General features: G+C 44.6%; 2 protein-coding genes across 3 annotated transcripts in view; one reads left to right on the top strand and one right to left on the bottom strand.

Annotated features, from left to right (window-relative positions):
* The window catches only part of FPGS (folylpolyglutamate synthase), a 29,547-nt gene extending 22,879 nt beyond the window's left edge, over positions 1-6,668 (top strand). For both annotated transcript variants that reach the window (XM_070758806.1, XM_070758805.1), the window contains exons 13-15: positions 1,190-1,265; positions 1,910-1,976; positions 3,212-6,668. In XM_070758806.1, the coding sequence (XP_070614907.1) occupies positions 1,190-1,265; positions 1,910-1,976; positions 3,212-3,639 (571 nt within the window). In that variant the 3' untranslated portion in view covers positions 3,640-6,668. The remainder of the gene's footprint in view (positions 1-1,189; positions 1,266-1,909; positions 1,977-3,211) is intronic.
* A 617-nt stretch (positions 6,669-7,285) lies between these two features.
* The window catches only part of ENG (endoglin), a 49,423-nt gene continuing 36,131 nt past the window's right edge, over positions 7,286-20,577 (bottom strand). Inside the window, exons 14-15 of the mRNA XM_070758798.1 lie at positions 14,083-14,184; positions 7,286-9,219 (exon numbers count right to left, since the gene is read on the bottom strand). Of these exons, the coding sequence (XP_070614899.1) occupies positions 9,101-9,219; positions 14,083-14,184 (221 nt within the window). The 3' untranslated portion in view covers positions 7,286-9,100. The remainder of the gene's footprint in view (positions 9,220-14,082; positions 14,185-20,577) is intronic.

Here is a 20,577-nt window from a genome sequence, read left to right as displayed (position 1 = left end):
GATCCTCAGCGAAGGAAATATCTTTGCAAAACGGGATCGGGGAATCCTATATTGCTGCATTTCTGGGCTGTGGTTTTGCATTGTAGCAAGACCAGAAATCTCTTTTATGGTGCAAAAGGGAAAGAGAAGGAGGGAGGGAAGGAAAGAAGGAAAGAATTAAGGGAGGAAGGGAGGGAAGGAGAGACAAGGGAAGGAAGGGAAGGGAAGGAAGGTGGGAATTAAGGAAGGAAGGGAGGGAAGGAGGGAGGGAAAAAGGGAAGGAAGAAGTTGAGAAAGGAAGGAAAGAAGGGAAGGAAGGAAAGGGAAGGAAGGTGGGAGTTAAGGAAGGAAGGGAGGGAAGGAGGGAAAAAGGGAAGGAAGAAGTTGAGAAAGGAAGGAAAGAAGGAAAGGAAGGAAAGGGAAGGAAGGTGGGAGTTAAGGAAGGAAGGAGGGAAAAAGGGAAGGAAGAAGTTGAGAAAGGAAGGAAAGACAAGGGAAGGAAGGGAAGGAAGGTGGGAATTAAGGAAGGAAGGGAGGGAAGGAGGGAAAAAGGGAAGGAAGAAGTTGGGAAAGGAAGGAAAGACAAGGGAAGGAAGGGAAGGAAGGTGGGAATTAAGGAAGGGAGGGAAGGAGGGAAAAAGGGAAGGAAGAAGTTGAGAAAGGAAGGAAAGACAAGGGAAGGAAGATGGGAATTAAGGAAGGAAGGGAGGGAAGGAGGGAAAAAGGGAAGGAAGAAGTTGGGAAAGGAAGGAAAGAAGGGAAGGAAGGAAAGGGAAGGAAGGTGGGAGTTAAGGAAGGAAGGAGGGAAAAAGGGAAGGAAGAAGTTGGGAAAGGAAGGAAAGAAGGGAAGGGAAGGAAGGTGGGAATTACGGAAGGAAAGAGGGAACGGAAGGAACGAAGGAAAGAGGGAGGGAAGGGGTGAAGGAAGAAGTTGGGGAAGGAAGGAGGGAAGGTGTGAATTAAGGAAGTAAAGAGGGAAGGGACTTGGGAAAGGAAGGAAAGGAGGAAACAGGAAAGGGAAGGAAGGAGAAAAGGGAGGGAAGGGAGGAAGATATGAGTTAAGGAAGGAAAGAGGGAAGGAAGGGGAGAGGGAAGAAGGGGAAGAGTTAAGGAAGGAGAGGAGGAAGGAAGGAGTTGTGAAAGGAAGGATAGAAGGAAGAAATGCAGCGAAGGGCTGATAAAATAACTATTTTTCCCCCTGCCTTTACAGCGGCTCTGAAGTCCGAGTGCTGCTGTTCAACGTAACGGGAGACCGGGATACGGCGGCTTTGCTAAAACTTTTACTGGTGAGCGGGGTTTTCCTCATTTCCACGGCCTTCCCTCCCCATTGAAAGCAATTCCTTAAAGCAGTGTTTTTCAACCAGTGTGCCGTGAGACATGGTCAGGTGTGCCACGAAACTCAGAGAGAGAAAAAAAGCAAGAGAGAAAGAAAGCAAGAGAGAGAAAGAGAGAGAAAAAGAGAACAAGAGAGAGAGAAAGAGAACAAGAGAGAAAGCAAGAGAGAGAAAGAGCGAGAGAGAGAGAAAGAACAAGAGAGAGAGAGAAAGCAAGAGAGAGAGAGAGAAAGAAAGCAATACAGAGATAGAAAGAGAGGGAGGGAAGGAGAGAGAGAGAAAGACATAGAGGGAGGTACGGAGGGAGAGAGAAAGAGCAAAAAAGAGGAAGGAAGAGAAAGAAAGAGGGATGGAGAGAGAAAGAAGGGAGAGAAAGAGGGGAGAGAGAAATAGAGCGAAAGGAAGAGAGAGATAATTTTTTTGTCCAAACTTTTTTTAGCCCCCACCCTCCCCCCGCTCAATGTTTCGTAAATGTAAAAAAATGTGCCACGGCTCAAAAAAGGTTGAAAATCACTGCCTTAAAGGATGACAGCACCCAAACCAGGACAGCAGTGTGAAATCTGATTTACCCCTCTTGGCTGTTTTCTCTTTTGCAGCCCTGCCATTTTGATTACGCCGTTTTCTGCCCCAATTACACCGAGGTCTCGACGGTTGGAAACGCAGGTAGGTTGTTAAAGAGTCCTGAGGTTTCTCCGTGTCGTATAATATATGGAAACTGCAGCTTAATGCTTCCAAATGTAAAACAATGCACTTGAGGAAAAGGAATCCTCAATCTGAGTATTGCATTGGCAGTTCTGTGTTAGCAAAATCCTCAGAAGAGAAGGATTTAGGGGTCGTGATTTCTGACAGTCTCAAAATGGGTGAGCAGTGTGGTCGGGTGGTAGGGAAAGCAAGTAGGATGCTTGGCTGCATAGCTAGAGTTATAACAAGCAGGAAGAGGGAGATTGTGATCCCACTGTATAGAGCACTGGTGAAACCCCATTTGGAATAATACTGTGTCCAGTTTTGGAAACTTCACCTACAAAAAGCGATTGATAAAATTGAACGGGTCCAAAGACGGGCTACAAAAATGGTGGAAGGTCTTAAGCTTATCAGGAAAGACTTCATGAACTCAATCTGTGTAGTCTGGAGGACAGAAGGAAAAGGGGGGACATGACCGAAACATTTAAATATGTTAAAGGGTTAAATAAGGTCCAGGAGGGAAGTGTTTTTAATAGGAAAGTGAACACAAGAACAAGGGGGCACATTCTGAAGTTAGTTGGGGGAAAGATCAAAAGCAACGTGAGAAAATATTATTTTACTGAAAGAATAGAAGATCCTTGGAACAAACTTCCAGCAGACGTGGTAGATAAATCCACAGTAATTGAATTTAAACATGCCTGGGATAAACATACATCCATCCTAAGATAAAATACAGAAAATAGTATAAGGGCAGACTAGATGGACCATGAGGTCTTTTTCTGCCGTCAGTCTTCTATGTTTCTAAGTCAGTGGCACCCTACCCACAGCCAAAAAATTCAAAACTCAGCAATCAGCGATAAAAATATTGGGCACCCATCGCGCACAAATCTTGGCAGCCCTCCCTAGTTCCATTTTCACTGGGAGAGTCATTGATTGATTGATTGATTGATTGATTGATTGATTGACTGATTGACTGATTGACTGATTGACTGATTGACTGATTTGATTTATAGGCCGCCCTTCTCCTTGTGGACTCAGGGCGGCTTATAGAATAAAGAAGCGGTCCACTCCTTCCCTGTTTCCAGATTTAAGCACCCCTGGTCTATGGCCTTCCTGACATTATTTGCAAAATGCTGAGGCTTGGAGAAGTGAGGAGGGGGCTTCATTCTGACTTTTCTCGCCTTCCTTGTGTTCATTTTTTCCCAAATCATCTGCAGATCAGCAGAATTTCAACGTCACCTTGGAGAACGTCCTGACCCGCTGCCTGCAGAATCAGAACCACTGGAACCGGCTGATGGAGGCCAAGCTGACCCAGGACCCTTGGTTCCCCGTCTTGCCGGAGGTGGGGGGCTGGCTGAAGCAGCCCCTGCATCACAGCACCCCGATCTTCGCTGCCTCCTCCGCCCGCCCGCTCAATTCCAACTCTTTGGTTTTCCCTTGCATCACACATGCTTTGCAATGGATTACCCAAGGCCGGGACCCGAACTTGCCGGCTCTGGCGCCCCAGGGACTCCACCCGCACCCCGTGGCCAGCAGCGGGGCCGTTCTGCTCAAGGAAGCCGTGGGCATCCGTGTCCTCGTGACGGGCAGCCTGCATTTGGTCGGGGGCGTCTTGAAGCTGCTGGACCCCAACCTTTCTCAGTAGGGCCGTGGGATGCCACTTTCCGCCAATGTGGAGTGGGCAGCAGAGACCTTGGCGTCCTACTCTATCCATGGCGCAGGCACGTTCCAACCACGGCATTTCCGAGAGCTCTGGGTTGACTTTTCAACCGGACAACTCACGTTTGGGTGGCCGCCTGCTTGATGGTTGAACCACTTTGAGGTCCACAAGCTCGGAGACGTGGACTTTTTCCTCATAACCCAAAAGAGGGTCAGCTATCTCCTCCGGCCTTGAGCAACAGAGGGATGTTCCTTGGCACTGCCGAGACAAGATACGAGCTGCCGCGCCTCCTACGTGCCTTCTCGACTCGCTCCTTCGCTGTCCCCCCGTCGATGTCTCGCTCCGTCTTCCATCCCCGTCTCTTAATCACACGCTGCCTTGATGGGTTGGGCTACCCTTGTGAGGGGACGCTCCTACTCACATGTTACAAATGGTCCCCTCTTTGAGCTCACCCCGTTTCTCTACTTCTGGACTCTGTAGTAGTGGACATTCAAAGGGACCAGTCGTGTGGAGTTACAATGCTTCTTGCATGTTTGGTACCCACTAGAATAGGGGTAGGCAAAGTTCGCTCTCCTATGAGTTGTCGACTTCAACTCCCAGAATTGCTAAGCCAGTCATGCTAGCTTGGGTATTCTGGGAGTTGAAGTCCACATGTCATAGAAGAGCCAACTTTGCCTACCCCTGCTGACTAGAGCAGTGATGGCAAAGCTATGGCCATCACTGGCCCGTGAGCTGTTGCCCTAGCTCAGGGGTAGGCAAAGTTGGTTCTTCTATGACATGTGGACTTCAACTCCCAGAATTCCTGAGCTAACGTGATTGGCGCAGGAATTCTGGGAGTTGAAGTCCACAAGTCATAGAAGAGCCAACTTTGCCTACCCCTGCCCTAGCTCAACTCCAATGTGCATGTGGGTGCTAGCCAGTTGATGTTTGGCTCATACAGAGATCTGGGAGGGCGTTTTTGGCTTCCAGAGAGCCTCCGGGGGATAGGGGAAGGAGTTTTTATCCTCCCCAGGATCCAGGGAAGCCTTTGGAGCCTGGGGAGGGTGAAACACGACCTTACTGGGCCCACCAGTAATTGGGAAACAGGTTGTTTTTGGCCTCCAGAGGGTCTTGGGGTGGGGGGGAGGGAGAGAAGCTGTTTTTGCCCTCCCCAGGCCTTGAGTTATGGGTGTGGGCACTCACACATGCGCGATAGTGTGACACTCTTTCGGTACCCGAGGGGACAAAAAAGGTGTGACACCACTGCAGTAGTCTGGAGTCCAGAACGGGAGGCTTAGCTGGACCCACAGTAGGGCATTGATCGGTTTTGGGGTGGGGGCTCTTAAGACCCAAGTGCACTTTTTTGGGGGGGGACGACAGAAAGAGTCACTGTTATTCCAGCAAGCTACCAAAGCACACAATGATTTCTCAACAACCATGGGGTTGGTGGGACCAAGCATTTCACATAACACACACCCCTCCCCGGAATGGGACTCCCACCTCCATTCTTGCTCAAACGTGGCGTAGTCAGATGACATCTCCCATCTTCCTCCCCTCTAGGTGGGGTAGGCTGTGGCCAATGGTCGGTGAAGTCCCCCAAGTCCAGCTGCTTTAACCCACCAGCGGGTGGGGTGAGGAATTCTGCAAGAAGGATGAGGAGGGGGGGTTGAAGGGTGGGGTGGGTGGGAACCTGATCAAGATGTTTCCCCGTTGGCAGCCTCGCCTGGATCGACCTCCTCTTAATTTTAGGGAACTTGGGGTAGGGGTTAAGAGTCTTCCCTGCTGCCCAAACTTTTCCTGTCTTCGTTCTGCAAATACTTTGGGTTATGAACTCTTTAATTTGCTGGAAGGCTTCGTTTTTAAAAATTACTTGAGGACAGTGGGAGTAATGAAGGGAGGGAGACCAGTAAAGTTAGCTTAGTTTCATTTTGCAATCCTTTCCTCTTCTCTCTCTCTCTTCCCTTCCCTCCCCAGCCTTTCCTTGCCTTTTCCTCCCTCCATCTCTTTCTGTTTTCTTTTCCTCCCTCCTTTCCTTTTTCCTTTCCCTCCTCCCTCCTTCCTTTCCTTTCCCTCCTTTCCTTCTTTCTTCCTTTCCCTCCTTTCTTCCTTTCCCTTTCCCTTCCTCCTTTCCTTTCCTTCTTCCTTTCCCCCTTCCCTTCTTTTTTTCTTTTCCCTCCTTTCCTTCCTTCCTTCCTTCCTCCCTTCTTTCCTTTCCTTTTACTCCTTTCCTTCTTTTTTCCTTTCCCCTTCCCTTCCTCCTTTCCTTTCCTTCTTCCTTTCCCTCCTTCCTCTTTCCCTTCTTTCCTTTCCTTTCCCTTCTTTCCTTCTTTCTTTCCCTTTCCCTTCCCCTTCCTCCTTTCCTTTCTTTTTTCCCTTCCCCTTCTTTCTTTCCTCCCTCCAGTCTATTCTTTTTTTCCATTTTCCATTCTTGCAAGGAATCTGTCCTGGTGCATTTATATCTCTCTTTAGGGCTTCGCTTCAAATCTAGTGAATTCCCCCCTCCCCCCCAAAAAAGGATGCTAAGCGTGGATTAAACCCTTTTAAGCAATGTTATGCCTGCCTCTCCAAATTGCATAAAGGTGGAGATTAAATTGCCGCTAAATTCCTCCACCCCCCCCCCCCCACATCCTCCAGCCCCTTGGCCTCCCCTTCTGGGGTGGTTTTAATTTTCCAATATTTCAAGTATGCAAGCCAGCCTCATGTCTATGCAGCCGATTGCTGGGTATAAATTCTCCGAATATCTTGCAAACAGAGTATGCAAACTCTTTCTCTAATTCCTACCCCCCCCCCCTCTGGGAATTTGCCAGCAGTTTAACTGGAATCTTGTCCTGCACTGATGCAATTCTGGGTCGTCGTCCCCCCCAATGGTAGGTGGGTGGGGTGATCTTGTGACTTTCTTAGAAGCACCGAACAAATGGGGACTGTTATTTTAATAATAATAATTCTGCTTTTATAATGTCTCCTCCTTTCCCCCAGCCAAGGAGCAGGAAATTTAGATCATGCTGAATTTATAAAAGTTAATTTATCGAAGAAAATGTGGTTTTATTTTACATGGTTTACAGCTATTTTTAAAAAGTCTTAAATTCGTTCTCTTCTTTGTAAAATCTGACTGAGCCTAAGCTTTGGAATAATGGGGAGACTCGGATTCCAAGGGAATAAATGCTCCCAATGAATAAATTAAAACCTCAACAAATTGGAACCCTTTGCTCATCTGTTGCTACATGTTTCATGCCTTAAATGGGAAGCTGCTCCTTTTAAGAGTCTTCCAACGTGCATTTTTAAAACCATCCAACAGGGGCCCCCCTTTGCCATGGGGAAAGCCTGAAGAGAAACACATCCCGGCCTCCAGGGGGCAACAAAAGACCGCTGTATGCACAATAGATCTGCTGGCTGCAAAAATAATAATAAAGAGCCCTTATTTGCATCTGTCAATCAAACACAAATTTCCGAACCTTCCAGCATCTATATTTGCAGCTGGAGCGGCTCCCGCTGGGCTCCATATTGGTCGGAAATACATCTGGTGGGACGTTGGCGGACATGACTCAGTTTCCTTTATGCGCTCTTCACCCCCCAAAAAATTTAATAGCATCTGGAATCCTGTTTTAGACCCCTTCGCCCATCTGAAAAGTTTAAAAATAACAACAGCCAGAACTGACAATGGTGAGTAGGCGCAGTATTATTTCCCTGTATACAGTTTACAAAATATATTCTATATTTATACGTCGTTCAGAACAGGTGGTCCTGAGTCCTTTTAGAACGAGGAATAGTTTCTGCACAAACCGGCTGAAGTGAGTATAATTTGGATTAATTCTTGGGTGACCCATGAGGTGTGAACCCAACCAACTAGGGTGGGGAAGTGCCCTCCTGAATTACCGTATTTTTGGAGTATAAGACGCACCTATTTTCTCCCTAAAGGAGGCTGAAAATTTGACTGCATCTATAAGCTCCAAATGTAGCTTTCGAGTGCACAATGTAAGCTCCAAATGTAGCTTTTGGGAAGCTTTTCTCCAGCCCTATTGAGATGCTAACAAACTTATTTATTTATTTATTAGATTTGTATGCCGCCCCTCTCCGCAGACTTCCCAGCTCTTACCTTGCAGATTGTTTCATTGTTACTCTCTGCGAAGAATATTTTTCCACGTTAAGTCTTTAAGTCTTAAGTCTTTGTAGTCTTTTTTGCATTGCTCTATTTGCTCCAAATATGTTTCTTTCCAGCCCTAACCAGATGCTAACGATGTTGCCAGCTCTTACCGGCTTGCAGGCTCTTTCATTGTTACTCCCTGCAAAGAATGTTTTTCCAGCCCTAAGTCTTTGCATGCTTTTTTCCCCCATTGCTCTACTTGCTCCAAATATATTTCTTCCCAGCCCTAACCAAGTTCTAACAATGTCCCCAGCTCTTACTGGCTTGCAGTCTCTTTCATTGTTACTCTCTCCAAATAACGTTTTTTTAAAGCCATAACCAGGGGATAAAATAATGTGTTGAATCTCCCCAGAGGAAGAGACAGATAATAAGGTGCGTCTTATACTGTGGTGCGTTTTATACTCTGAAAAATACGGTAATTCTTTGACTTAACTGAATAATGGGAGGGACCTTGGAGGTCTTGTAGTCTAACCCCCTACTCTTGTTTCTTCTATCTCGAAAGGTTGCTGCGATGCTGATCTTAAGAGGGGGGCTTTGCTTTTTCCGGAGAAGTGGATATTTTTCAGGTGGGCCCTCATTCTTACAATCCCCAGCATGTTCACGCTTGAAAGTTGTTGGGAATCAGAGTTTTGGCACAATTGAGTGCATCCCACTGGAAGGAGAACTACAAATCCATCAGAAAGAGGGAACGAAATCCCTGGTGTTATTTGAGTCTGATGACCCATGGAAGACCTCTGGAGCGCATGGCTCAAAGCCCTGGTCCACCCCCCCATCACCAAAGTTGGGCCTTTGAGATGTGGAGAAAAAACCCACGAGAAAATAACACTTTTCAATCTTAATGGGGCTTCCCAATTCACACAATACTTTTCTCTCTCCAGGGTTTTAGCCAGGAGACGAAGCAAACCTCCGCAAACCTAGTTCAACCCTGGTTTTCTTTCGGAAGCGAGGTTAGCTGCCGCTCCACTTAACAAATAAGCAAAAAAGTCCGCAGAGTGGTTCACTCGCTATCTGACGCCTAACACGAGAAGAGTCTAATGCAACAGTTCAACTTCGGCAAATCATGGACGCATATATGGGAGGATCCAATTGCTAGTCCCAGATTAAGATGGTGGACCCCCCAATGCCCCTCAGTCCATCCTGATAAGTTTCCGAGAAGTAGCTTTTGACGTTGCCAGCTGGAAGCACCCAACTTTTCGATGGAGGAAGAGCAGAAGTCCGCTGTCTTGGAATTGACACCGTCTTCACCAATCTTGCAACCCAACTTCTCCGCAGTCCTGATGCTTTCCCTCTGAGAAGTCCCTTGTGGCTTCCCCGTTTTTGGGGGTGCTATGCCATGCTGCTGGTGGAACAGGGGGTGCTCTGGGTACTGCCCAAGCTGTGATTGGTGCTGCTGCTCTCCGACGCAGGTGGATTCTCTGAGACCGGTTGGGTTTTGGTGATGGCACCTGGAATGGGTTATTTTTATTTTTTTTATTTTATTAAATTAAATGTGTAGGTCGCCCTTCTCCAAAAATGGACTCGGGGCGGCTTACCAAAAATAAAAAAGACACGATAATAAATACAATTCTAAAATGCAACATAAAACCCTGACAGTCTCAAAGGTGGTACGGAAAGCAAGTACAGTGATACCTTGTCTTACAAACTTAATTGGTTCCAGGACGAGGTTCTTAAGGTGAAAAGTTTGTAAGGTGAAACAATGTTTCCCATAGGAATCAATGGAAAAGCGATTAATGCGTGCAAGCCCAAAATTCACCCCTTTTGCCATCCGAAGCGCCCGTTTTTGCACTGCTGGGATTCCCCTGAGGCTCCCCTCCATGGGAAACCCCACCTCCGGACCTCTGTGTTTTTACGATGCTGCAAGGGAATCCCAGGAGGGGAATTCCAGCATCACAAAAATGAGCACTTTGCTGGCAACGGAAGACCGGAGGTGGGGTTTCCCAGCAAAGGGAGCATCAGTGAAATCGCAGCATCGCAAAAACACCGAAGTTCTCGAAACCCCACCTCCGGACCTCTGTGTTTTTGCAATGCTGCGATTTCACTGAGGCTCCCCTCGCTGGGAAACCCCACCTCCAGGCTTCTGTTGCCAGCAAAGCGCCTGTTTTTACACTACTGGGATTCCCCTGCAGCATCACAAAAACACGGAAGTCTGGAGGTGGGGTTTCCCATGGAGGGGAGTCTCAGGGGAATCCCAGCAGCGCAAAAATGGGTGCTTCGCTGGCAACGGAATTCCGGAGGCGGGGCATCCCAGTGGTGGCAGTGGGTTTGTAAGGTGAAAATAGTTTGTAAGAAGAGGCAAAAAAATCTTAAACCCCGGGTTTGTATCTCGAAAAGTTTGTATGACGAGGCGTTTGTAAGATGAGTTATCACTGTAGAATGCTTGGCTGCATAGCTAGAGGTAGAACAAGCAGGAAGAGGGAGCTTGTGATCCCGCTGTATAGAGCGCTGGTGAGACCCCGTTTGGAATAATACTGTGTCCAGTTCTGGAGGCAGCACATGGACATCCGTTTCAATAACCACCGATACTCTTGGCATCCATGAATCTGTCTAACCTTGCCTTGAAGCTATCAAGGCTGACAAATCGATGGTGAGACCACACTTGGAGTACTGTGTACAGTTCTGGTCACCACACCTCAAGGAGGATATCATGGAACTGGAAAAGGTGCAAAAAAGGGCAACAAGAATGATCAAGGAAATGGAGCCCCTCCCTTATGAAACCAGGCTGCAACACCTGGGTCTCTTCAGCCTTGAAAGACGGCGTTTAAGGGGTGACTTGATCGAAGTGTATAAAATCATGCATGGGATAGAAAAGGTGGATAGAGAAAAATCCTTTTCTCTATCACACAATACTAGGACAAGGGGGCACTCCCTAAAACTCCTAGGTAAGAAAGTGAGGACAAATAAAGGGAAATATTTCTTCACCCAGAGGGTCTTTGGTTTATGGAATTTACTTCCAGAAGAGGTCGTGACAGCTGTCAGCCTGGATAGCTTCAAGGCAGGATTAGACAGATTCATGGATGCCAAGTGTATCATAGGTGGTTATTGAAACGGATGTCCAAGTGCCGCCTTTATGTTGGTTGAGGCAGGCAGGATTCCCTTGGGTCCCATTTGTTGGGGGTCAAGGGAAAGGGAGGGTCTCGCCTTCTCTTTTTGCTCAAGATCCCCATGGACAATTGGTGGGCCACTGTGAGACACAGAATGATGGACTCGATGGGCTTTGGCCTGATTCAGCAGGGCTCTTCTTAGGTTCTTACAGTCTTATAAGTTATGGATTTTTTTAAATTGAGGTTTACAGTTTTAGATTTTCCTTATTTGACTTCTTTTTTTTACTGTACTGTATTTGTATTTTTATATAGTAAGCCGCCCTGAGTCCTTTGGTTTGGGTGGTATAGAAGTCGAATAAATAAATAAGTACATAATCCATCATTTGAACATACAGTTCTTACTATATCACACAGAACATAATAGAAATAGCAGAGAGTGAAACACGCTTCTGGCTCCCTCTTGTATATGATATGTTCATACTTATACAGTGGTATACCTCTACCTAAGGACGCCTCTACTTAAGAACTTTTCTAGATAAGAACCGGGTGTTCAAGATTTTTTTGCCTCTTCTTAAGAACATAGAAACATAGAAGACTGAGGGCAGAAAAAGACCTCATGGTCCATCTAGTCTGCCCTTATACTATTTTCTGTATTTTATCTTACAATGGAGATATGTTTATCCCAGGCATGTTTAAATTCAGTTACTGTGGATTTAGATTAGATTTATTGGATTTATATGCCGCCCCTCTCCGCAGACTCGTCTGCTGGAAGTTTGTTCCAAGAATCTACTACTCTTTCAGTGAAATAATATTTTCTCACGTTACTCTTGATCTTTCCCCCAACTAACTTCAGATTGTGTCCCCTTGTTCTTGTGTTCACTTTCCTATTAAAAGCACTTCCCTCCTGAACCTCATTTAACCCTTTAACATATTGAAATGTTTCGATTATGTCCCCCCCCTTTCCCTTCTGTCCTCCAGACTATACAGATTGAGTTCATTAAGTCTTTCCTGATACGCTTTATGCTTAAGACCTTCCACCATTCTTGTAGCCCGTCTTTGGACCCATTCAATTTTGTCAACATCTTTTTGTAGGTGAGGTCTCCAGAACTGAACACAGTATTCCAAATGTGGTCTCATTTTCTACTTGTAGAATCCGAGCCCGGAAACATTTCCCAGGAAATTTGAGAGCAGCACGAAGGCCCCGGACAGTTTCCTCCCTCTTTTTTTTTTAAGCCTTAAAGTTTTGGATTTTTTTGATTCCCCTCATCTCACCTTCTTCCTTCGGCAGTGATTGTCCTCCTCCTCTTCTTCTTTCTCCTCCTCCCACCCAAATTTTATTTCTTTCCTAATGGGTTTGCATGCATTATTTGCTTTTACATTGAATCCTATGGGAAAAAATGCTTCTACTTAGAAACCTTTCGACTTAAGAACCTGGTCATGGAATGAATTAAGTTCTTAAGTCTGTAATTGTTTTCTCATACATGCTTGACAAACTAAATAAATTAAAAAATAAAATTTAAAAATAAGCTCTTTTATTCTGATGATATTGTCTTGTTGCGTAATGAAACATCCACAAACCGACAACTCAACTCAAAAAAACCCCCACCAGGGATCCCACAGTTCAATCCCGAGCTACAGATATAGTTGTCTACCCGGGGGGAAATTTCCCATGCTGGATCCAACTCGGAGTTGACAAGGAGACAGAAGACACATGGCGGTTTGTTGGCTTTCCGAAATCCCAATGGGATTGACTGAATCCTTTCCCACTGCCTTCTTCCAGCAGGGGTGAACCTTGGCAGACCAACCCAATAAGCAGATAAAAAGATTTCAATGATTGAGGCTCCTGCACTTTTCCAGAGATTAAGGAAAATATGTAGGTCACGGCTGCCAAAACCAGACCAGATGTCTCCTGTTGGGAATTGGAAGGGACCAAGAGGGAGGGGAAGACAGGCGAATAAAGATAAGGTGGGGGGTCCCGCATGGGAAAAAAAAAAAAGCCAAATTCCATCCTTCGCATCTCCAGATAAATCTGGAAAAGATAGAAACATAGAAAATGGGCGGCAGAAAAAGACCTCCTGGTCCATCTAGTCTGCCCTTAGACTACTTCCTGTATTTTATCTTAGGATGGATATATGTTTATCCCAGGCATGTTTAGATTCTGTTCTGTGGATTTACCAACCACGTCTGCTGGAAGTTTGTTCCAAGCATCTACTCCTCTTTCAGTCAAATAATATTTTCTCACGGTGCTTCTGATCTTTCCCCCAACTCACCTCAGATTGTGTCCCCTTGTTCTTGTGTTCACTTTCCTATTAAACACACTTCCCTCCTGAACCTTATTAAACTCTTTCACGTATTTAAATGTTTCGATCCTGTCCCACCTTTTCCTTCTGTCCTCCAGACTATACAGATTGAGCTCATTAAGTCTTTCCTGATACGTTTTATGCTTAACACCTTCCACCATTCTTGTAGCCCGTCTTTGGACCCAGAACTGGACACAGTATTTATTTATTTATTTATTTTATTTATTGGATTTTTATGCTGACCCTCTCCGAGGACTCACAATATATAAAATATACAATACATAATATTCCAAACGGGGTCTCACCAGTGCTCTATACAGCGGGATCACAATCTCCCTCTCCCTGCTTGTTATACCTCTAGCTATGCAGCCAAGCATTCCACTTGCTACTCTGACCCTCTTCTCTACTTGGTCATCTTGAGTTAATTCAGTGCTTCTCAAATAGTAGGGCGTGCCTGCCTGGGGGGGGGGCTGCAGAGTGATGCCAGGGGGCCACTAGTGACCCGAAAGAACGTGTGGTCCCTCTCGATTGATTCCCCCAGACGTAGAATTTTCCCAGTTGCACGCTTCTCCGAGCCCGGAAGAGAAGGTGGCTAGGTGGGAGCGGGGTGGCTGCTTGGATTCTTGTTCTTGGTGGGTGCTGCAGTAGCCATGAACGGCGTGGTGAACCTGCAGCTGAACAAAAGCTTCGAACAGCACCCTAAAGCCTCCTTCCACACCATTCACTGGGAGCACCGGGCAGAGGCGGTGCTTATGGGCCAGGCCGGCGACCCCAAAACATCAGCTTGATGAAGCTGGCCTGGCCCTGTGTCAAAAGAAGACCCTAACCACGATCGCCGATGCCTGCCTAACCAGTTTGGCTGGTTGAGGAATTCTGGGAATTGAAGCCCACCGGTCTTAAAGTTGCCAAGGTTGGAGACTTCCTGATTTATGGTATTATGTATGGATGTATACAAAACAAAACTTACGAGTGTGAGAATAGATGTACCACAGGGTTCCGGTGAGCAGGACTCCGATCAGAAAAGCGCCAAAGGCAATTCCCAGCACTGTGCTAATCCTCAATCCTTCATCTGCAGGGAAGCAATTTAAAAATCAAGATTAGCTTAGCTTTATTTTTATTTTTAAATATATGTTTTATTGATCGATTCCCCCCCCCATAAACGTTAAAAACTCAACGTCTATATGAACAGCATGTTGTCCGAGTACAATCCGTTTTGAATGACGAAAGGACAATAAACATAGTAGTAGCCCAAATATACATACAGTATCTTTAATAATGGTTCTTTAATATTACTAGCTTATACGTACTAAAAAGCTTTTGTTGTATGATTAATCATTCTCTTAATTTTTTTTCATTTCTAACCTGTGTTTCAGTTCTTTAGCCATTGGTACAAGTCCCCTGTTGAGAAATACTCTTGTTTCTTCTTTCTTTCTTTTTAATGTTAATCTATCCATCTCTGCACATTCTAATTTTTTTTAAAATAACCCATCTGAAGGAATCTCTTCATGTTTCCACTGTTGTGCAAACACAACTCTAGCTGCTGTTAATATCTGTAAAATTAGATATGTATTCCCTTTATTTTACAGTTCCAGAGGCCAAAAGTAAGTTGAAAACAAGTCACAGATTTAAGACAACGAAATTGCTGTTCCCCAGTGTTATGGGGTCTGTATCAAGGTATGTGGCGACCCCGACCCTCTGGAATCAGCTCCCCCCGGAGATTAGGATTGCCCCCACCCGCCTTGCCTTTTGCAAGGCCTATATAGTTTATGCATGGTATGTTTGTGTGTATGTCTTGCTTTTTAAATAAGGGTTTTTAGATATTTTTAACATAGAAACATAGAAGTCTGACAGCAGAAAAAGACCTCATGGTCCATCTAGTCTGCCCTTATACTATTTTCTGTATTTTATCTTAGGATGGATATATGTTTATCCCAGGCATGTTTAAATTCAGTTACTGTGGATTTATCTACCACGTCTGCTGGAAGTTTGTTCCAAGGATCTACTCCTCTTTCAGTCAAATAATATTTTCTCACGTTGCTTTTGATCTTTCCCCCAACTAACTTCAGATTGTGTCCCCTTGTTCTTGTGTTCACTTTCCTATTAATTTTAAATATTATATTGTTGTACATTGTTTTTATTATTGCTGTGAGCTGCCCCGAGTCTACAGAGAGGGGCGGCATACAAATCTAAATAATAATAATAATAATAATAATAATAATAATAATAATAATAATGCAAAAGGATTGCACAGACTGACTACAAGCATAGACATAATGCTGTGGCACAGATGATCCACTGGAACTTGTGCCGGAACTACCATTTACCAGTGGCAAAGAACTGGTGGGATCATAAGCCCGAAAAAGTGGTCGAAAATGAGCAAGCAAAACTACTGTGGGACTTCCGACTTCAGAATGACCAAATTCTGAAGCATAACACACCAGACATTGTGATCGTGGAGAAAAAGAAAGTATGGATCATCGACATCGCAATCCCAGGGGACAGCAGAATTGAGGAGAAGCAGCTAGAGAAATTAGTGAAATACGAAGATCTAAAAATCGAGCTGCAACGACTCTGACATAAGCCCATGAAAGTGGTCCCAGTGGCACTTGGCACGCTGGGCGCAGTGCCAAAGAATCTCAGCGGACATTTGAAAACCATTGGAATTGACAAAATCTCCATCTGTCAATTGCAAAAGGCCGCTTTACTGGGATCGGCACACATAATTCGCCGCTACATCACGCAGTCCTAGGTGCTTGGGAAGCGCCCGACTGGTGATGAAATACGAAATCCAGCATAGTGATCTCGTTTGCTGTGTTGTACTGACATAATAATAATAATAATAATAATAATAATAATAATAATAATAATAATAATATTTTTATTTTTAAGGTGGAGAAAAATAAATTAATAATAATAGTAATGATAATAATAATAATAATAATAATAATAATAATAATAATAATATTTTTATTTCTAAGGTGGAGAAAAATAAAAAAATTATACCCGAAATTTGTTTTTTCCCCCTCACAAGTAACACCTTTCTTAACACCGGGCCCGTTTCTCCGCAGACTTTCCTGTGCCAAAATATGGACACCAAACATGCGAAGGAAAAATCATCCGACGTGCGTAATGTGCTCAGCCGGAGCCCTCTGGGGCTGAGTTCGTGTCAAGAGTTTTTCCTCATTTTATTGTTTTGCCGTCCGGCGGGAGCCGCACAGGAGCGAGGCAGGAAGGAGGACCTCAGAAGGACGGAAAACATCCATATTGGAAACGCTACTCAATTGGCAGGAAGGAACTGTGAGGAGGCCCCTTCCATCCCGGACCCAAGTCTTTAGTCAGCAGGAATAACGATGGAGGGTTTCATTCTTGTGTGTCTTTGTCTGCTCTAGGGTGTTCATCCTTTCTTGAAGTGGCTTCAGTTTTATTTTGGGAAATCTGTTCCTTCATCCTACATGTCTCCATTGGGAAATCTTCTGCCAGGTTGTGAGGGATGACAACCCAAATTAGGAGAGACACAGATGTTCGTAAACACCATCTGTGTCTACCTTCCTTCACTAACATAGAAACATAGAACAGTGTTTTTCAACCAGTGTGCCGTGAGACATGGTCAGGTGTGCCGCGAAGCTCAGCAGAGAGAAAGAGAGAGAGAGAAAGAAAGCAAGACAGAGAGAGAAAGAAAGCAAGACAGAGAGAAAGAGAGAAAGAAAGCAAGAGAGAGAGAAAGAAAACAAGAGAGAAAGAGAGAGAAAGCAAGACAGGGGGAGAGAGAAAGAAAGCAAGAGAGAGAGAAAGAGAGAGAAAGCAAGACAGAGAGAGAAAGAAAGCAAGACAGAGAGAAAGAGAGAGAAAGAAAGCAAGAGAGAAAGAAAGAAAACAAGAGAGAAAGAGAGAGAAAGAAAGCAAGAGAAGCAGGAAAGGAGGGAGAGATAGAAAGAGCAAAAAAGGAAGGAAGGAAGAGAGAAAGAAAGAGGAATGTAGAGAGAGAGGAAGAAAGAGAGAGAAAGAGGGAGAGAAATAGAGCGAAAGGGAGGAAGAGAGAGAGAGAGAATTTTTTTGTCCAAACTTTTTTTAGTCCCCCCGCTCAATGTGCCCCATGATTTTGTATATGTAAAAAATGTGCCGCAGCTCAAAAAAGGTTGAAAATCACTGACATAGAAGACTGACGGCAGAAAAAGACCTCATGGTCCATCTAGTCTGCCCTTATACTATTTCCTGTATTTTATCTTACAATGGAGATATGTTTATCCCAGGCATGTTTAAATTCAGTTACTGTGGATTTACCAACCACGTCTGCTGGAAGTTTGTTCCAAGGATCTACTACTCTTTCAGTGAAATAATATTTTCTCACGTTGCTTTTGATCTTTCCCCCAACTAACTTCAGATTGTGTCCCCTTGTTCTTGTGTTCACTTTCCTATTAAAAACACTTCCCTCCTGAACCTTATTTAACCCTTTAACATATTTAAATGTTTCAATTATTGTCCCCCCTTTTCCTTCTGTCCTCCAAACTATACAGATTGAGTTCATTAAGTCTTTCCTGATACGTTTTATGCTTAAGACCTTCCACCATTCTTGTAGCCCGTCTTTGGACCCGTTCAATTTTGTCAATATCTTTTTGTAGGTGAGGTCTCCAGAACTGAACACACTAAACTATCATCCCGGGAGTGAAATGCTCCCGTTTTGCTTGTGCGTGTCAGTCATCGGAAGGCCGGTCACGAAGGGAGCAAGAGGCTCCGCCCACCCACCCAGACTCCGCCATTTTGGGTTCTTGTACTTTCTGCACATGTACGGAACGCTTTGCGCCTCCGCAGAGGGAAATGTAGGGCCGCTCGTCTTACCTCCTATCGGTGCGCCTTCCAAGGACGTTGTGAGAGCGTGCATGCTCAATGGTGCGTCGACATGAGATTTGGCTTCTGCACATCAAGCAAAATCTCGTGAGGATGCGCGCGAGAGTGAGGTTTTGGCAATTTTCGGCAATATTTTTGCTTCCGCGCAAGCATTTCCCGCGAAAATTGCCAAAATCTCATTTGCACGAGCATCCTCACACAAGATTTCATTTGCTGCACATGTGCAAAAGCCAAATCTCGCATGGGAGCGCATCAGGAGCACACAGCTGCACACAGATTCCTGGAATTTCCTACCGCAGTTGTTACGTGCATCTTTCATATCTTTCATGGGTTATTCCCAGTAAAAATAATTTCGGTTTTCTTTCAGTTTTCTATTCCAACAACTCCTCTAGCCATTTTTGAACTCTGTTCCAGAATATTTTTGTCTTGTTGCAAAGCACCAGATGTGCTAATAAGAGCACATTCTCTCTCCTACATTTCCAACATTTAGGGGATTTTTAAAAAAATCTATTTTAGCTAATTGTATTAGTGTTCTATGCCACCTATAGAACATTTTGTACAAGTTCTCTTTGTACGTTGTGGCTAGTGTTGAATTTTTTGTTTCTTGTCAATAGTGGTTGCCAGTCATCTAAATGTATGTTGTAACCAAAGTTCTGGGCTTATTTAACCATTGTCTCTTTGACTTGTTCCTCTTCCATTTTGTAATTTAACCAATATGGGTACAGTTTTTTAAATTGATTTCTCATCCATTCCTAATAATATTTTTGTTGTTGTTGTTGTTGTTGTTGTTGTTGTTCTTCTTCTTCTTCTTCTTCTTCTTCTTCTTCTTCTTATTATTATTATTATTGTGATTATTATTATTATTATTAATAATAATAATATATTTACATACTCAGCTGCTGCAAAAAGATCACACAGACTGACTACAAGCATAGACACTATGCTGTGGCACTGATGATCCACTGGAACTTGTGCCAGAACTACCATCTACCAGTGGCAAGGAACTGGTGGGATCATAAGCCCGAAAAAGTGGTCAAAAATGAGCAAGCAAAACTACTGTGGGACTTCCGACTTCAGACTAACTGAATTTTGAAACATAACACACCAGACATCCTGATTGTGAAGAAAAAGTATGGATCTTCGACATCGCAATCCCAGGAGACAGCAGAATTGAGGAGAAGCAGCTAGAGAAATTAGTGAAATACGAAGATCTAAAAATCGAACTGCAACGACTGTGGCATAAGCCAGTGAAAGTGGTCCCAGTGGTACTTGGCACGCTGGGCGCAGTGCCAAAGGATCTCAGCGGACATTTGAAAACTATCGGAATTGACAAAATCTCCATCTGTCAATTGCAAAAGGCCGCTTTACTGGGATTAGCACACATAATTTGCCGCCACATCACACAGTCCTAGGTGCTTGGGAAGCGCCCGACTGGTGATGAAATATGAAATCCTGCATAGTGATCTCATTTGCTGTGTTGTAGTAGTAGTAGTAGTAGTAGTAGTAGTAGTAGTAGTAGTAATAATTAATAATAATAATAATAATAATAATAATTTTAAAAAAATATTGCTTTATCCTGATTTTATGTGCTGCTATCCCCAGAACTTGACCTCCTGAGACTCAAATTCTACTGAATTCTCAAATCCAAAATCGTCCAATGGGGAGATCTTCTTAAGGCCTCCTCACATGGAGACATGGACATTTGCTAAAAAAAGCAACGATGGAACATGGTCTTTTCCTTTTTGGAAATATCTCTTTTTGCTGCTGAATCCAAAAGCTGTTGTCCTCTTCCCTTCTCTCTCTATCCATTGTAGCTTCCAAGAGAACCTTTGAAGGCAACGTGCCAATGACCGGATCTGTTTTTATGTCCGCCAAATCCTCGTTATCTCTCGAACATCCCGTCTGGAAAGATGCGGATTCTTCCTGCTTTCTCAACTCCCTATCATTTATCTCCTTCCCTTTGCACAGACGTCTGGACGCCAGCCGTGCTCCGCGAAGTCAAAAGCCACATCAGCTGGGATAATGAAGGAGATAAGGTCCTTCGGGGGCCTGTCACTGTTCTGCATCAAAAATGGCACCTCACCCGCCGTTATCCGACTTTGGGCAGGGCCAGTTGGCTTCAGTTCTAGCCTAAATCCTCTCCCGTTGTCCGTGCGTGCTTTCGTTAACTATGCTCGGAGGTGCCACTAGCCAAGGTCAGGGTGCACGCCTTCCGTCTGAGTCACGGGGGCCACTCTCTGGGGTCCCCGTCGAGGTGGACGTGCAGGCATCACAAGTCATTGTCAGGACATGGCTATTGCAAATGGCCTTGAACCAGGCGAAGGAGAAAGACGGAGAAGACTTTCACCACTCTTGTGTTGGAATTTCATCATGATGCAAATTTTGTGAAAAACATCTATATAACACCTATGCTACATGAGCTGCACTGGCTTCCTATTAGTCTCCGGGCAGCAAGAGATACTGAAAACTCACTCTTTCCTGCCACCTAGTGGTTGTCAGGTTTTTATCACCTTCAGTAAGTTTTGTTTTGTTTTTTTAAAGGCAAGACATTTGAGGATGGCCTTTGCCAAAGATAACAGAGACCATCAGAACAAAAGGAAAAAAATATGAAAAGAAT

Source organism: Erythrolamprus reginae, chromosome 8 (assembly GCF_031021105.1).
Source record: "Erythrolamprus reginae isolate rEryReg1 chromosome 8, rEryReg1.hap1, whole genome shotgun sequence".
Classification (NCBI taxonomy): Eukaryota; Metazoa; Chordata; class Lepidosauria; order Squamata; family Dipsadidae; genus Erythrolamprus; species Erythrolamprus reginae.
The sequence above is the reverse complement of the archived record's forward strand: the minus strand, read 5'-3'. Positions and strand labels throughout refer to the sequence as shown.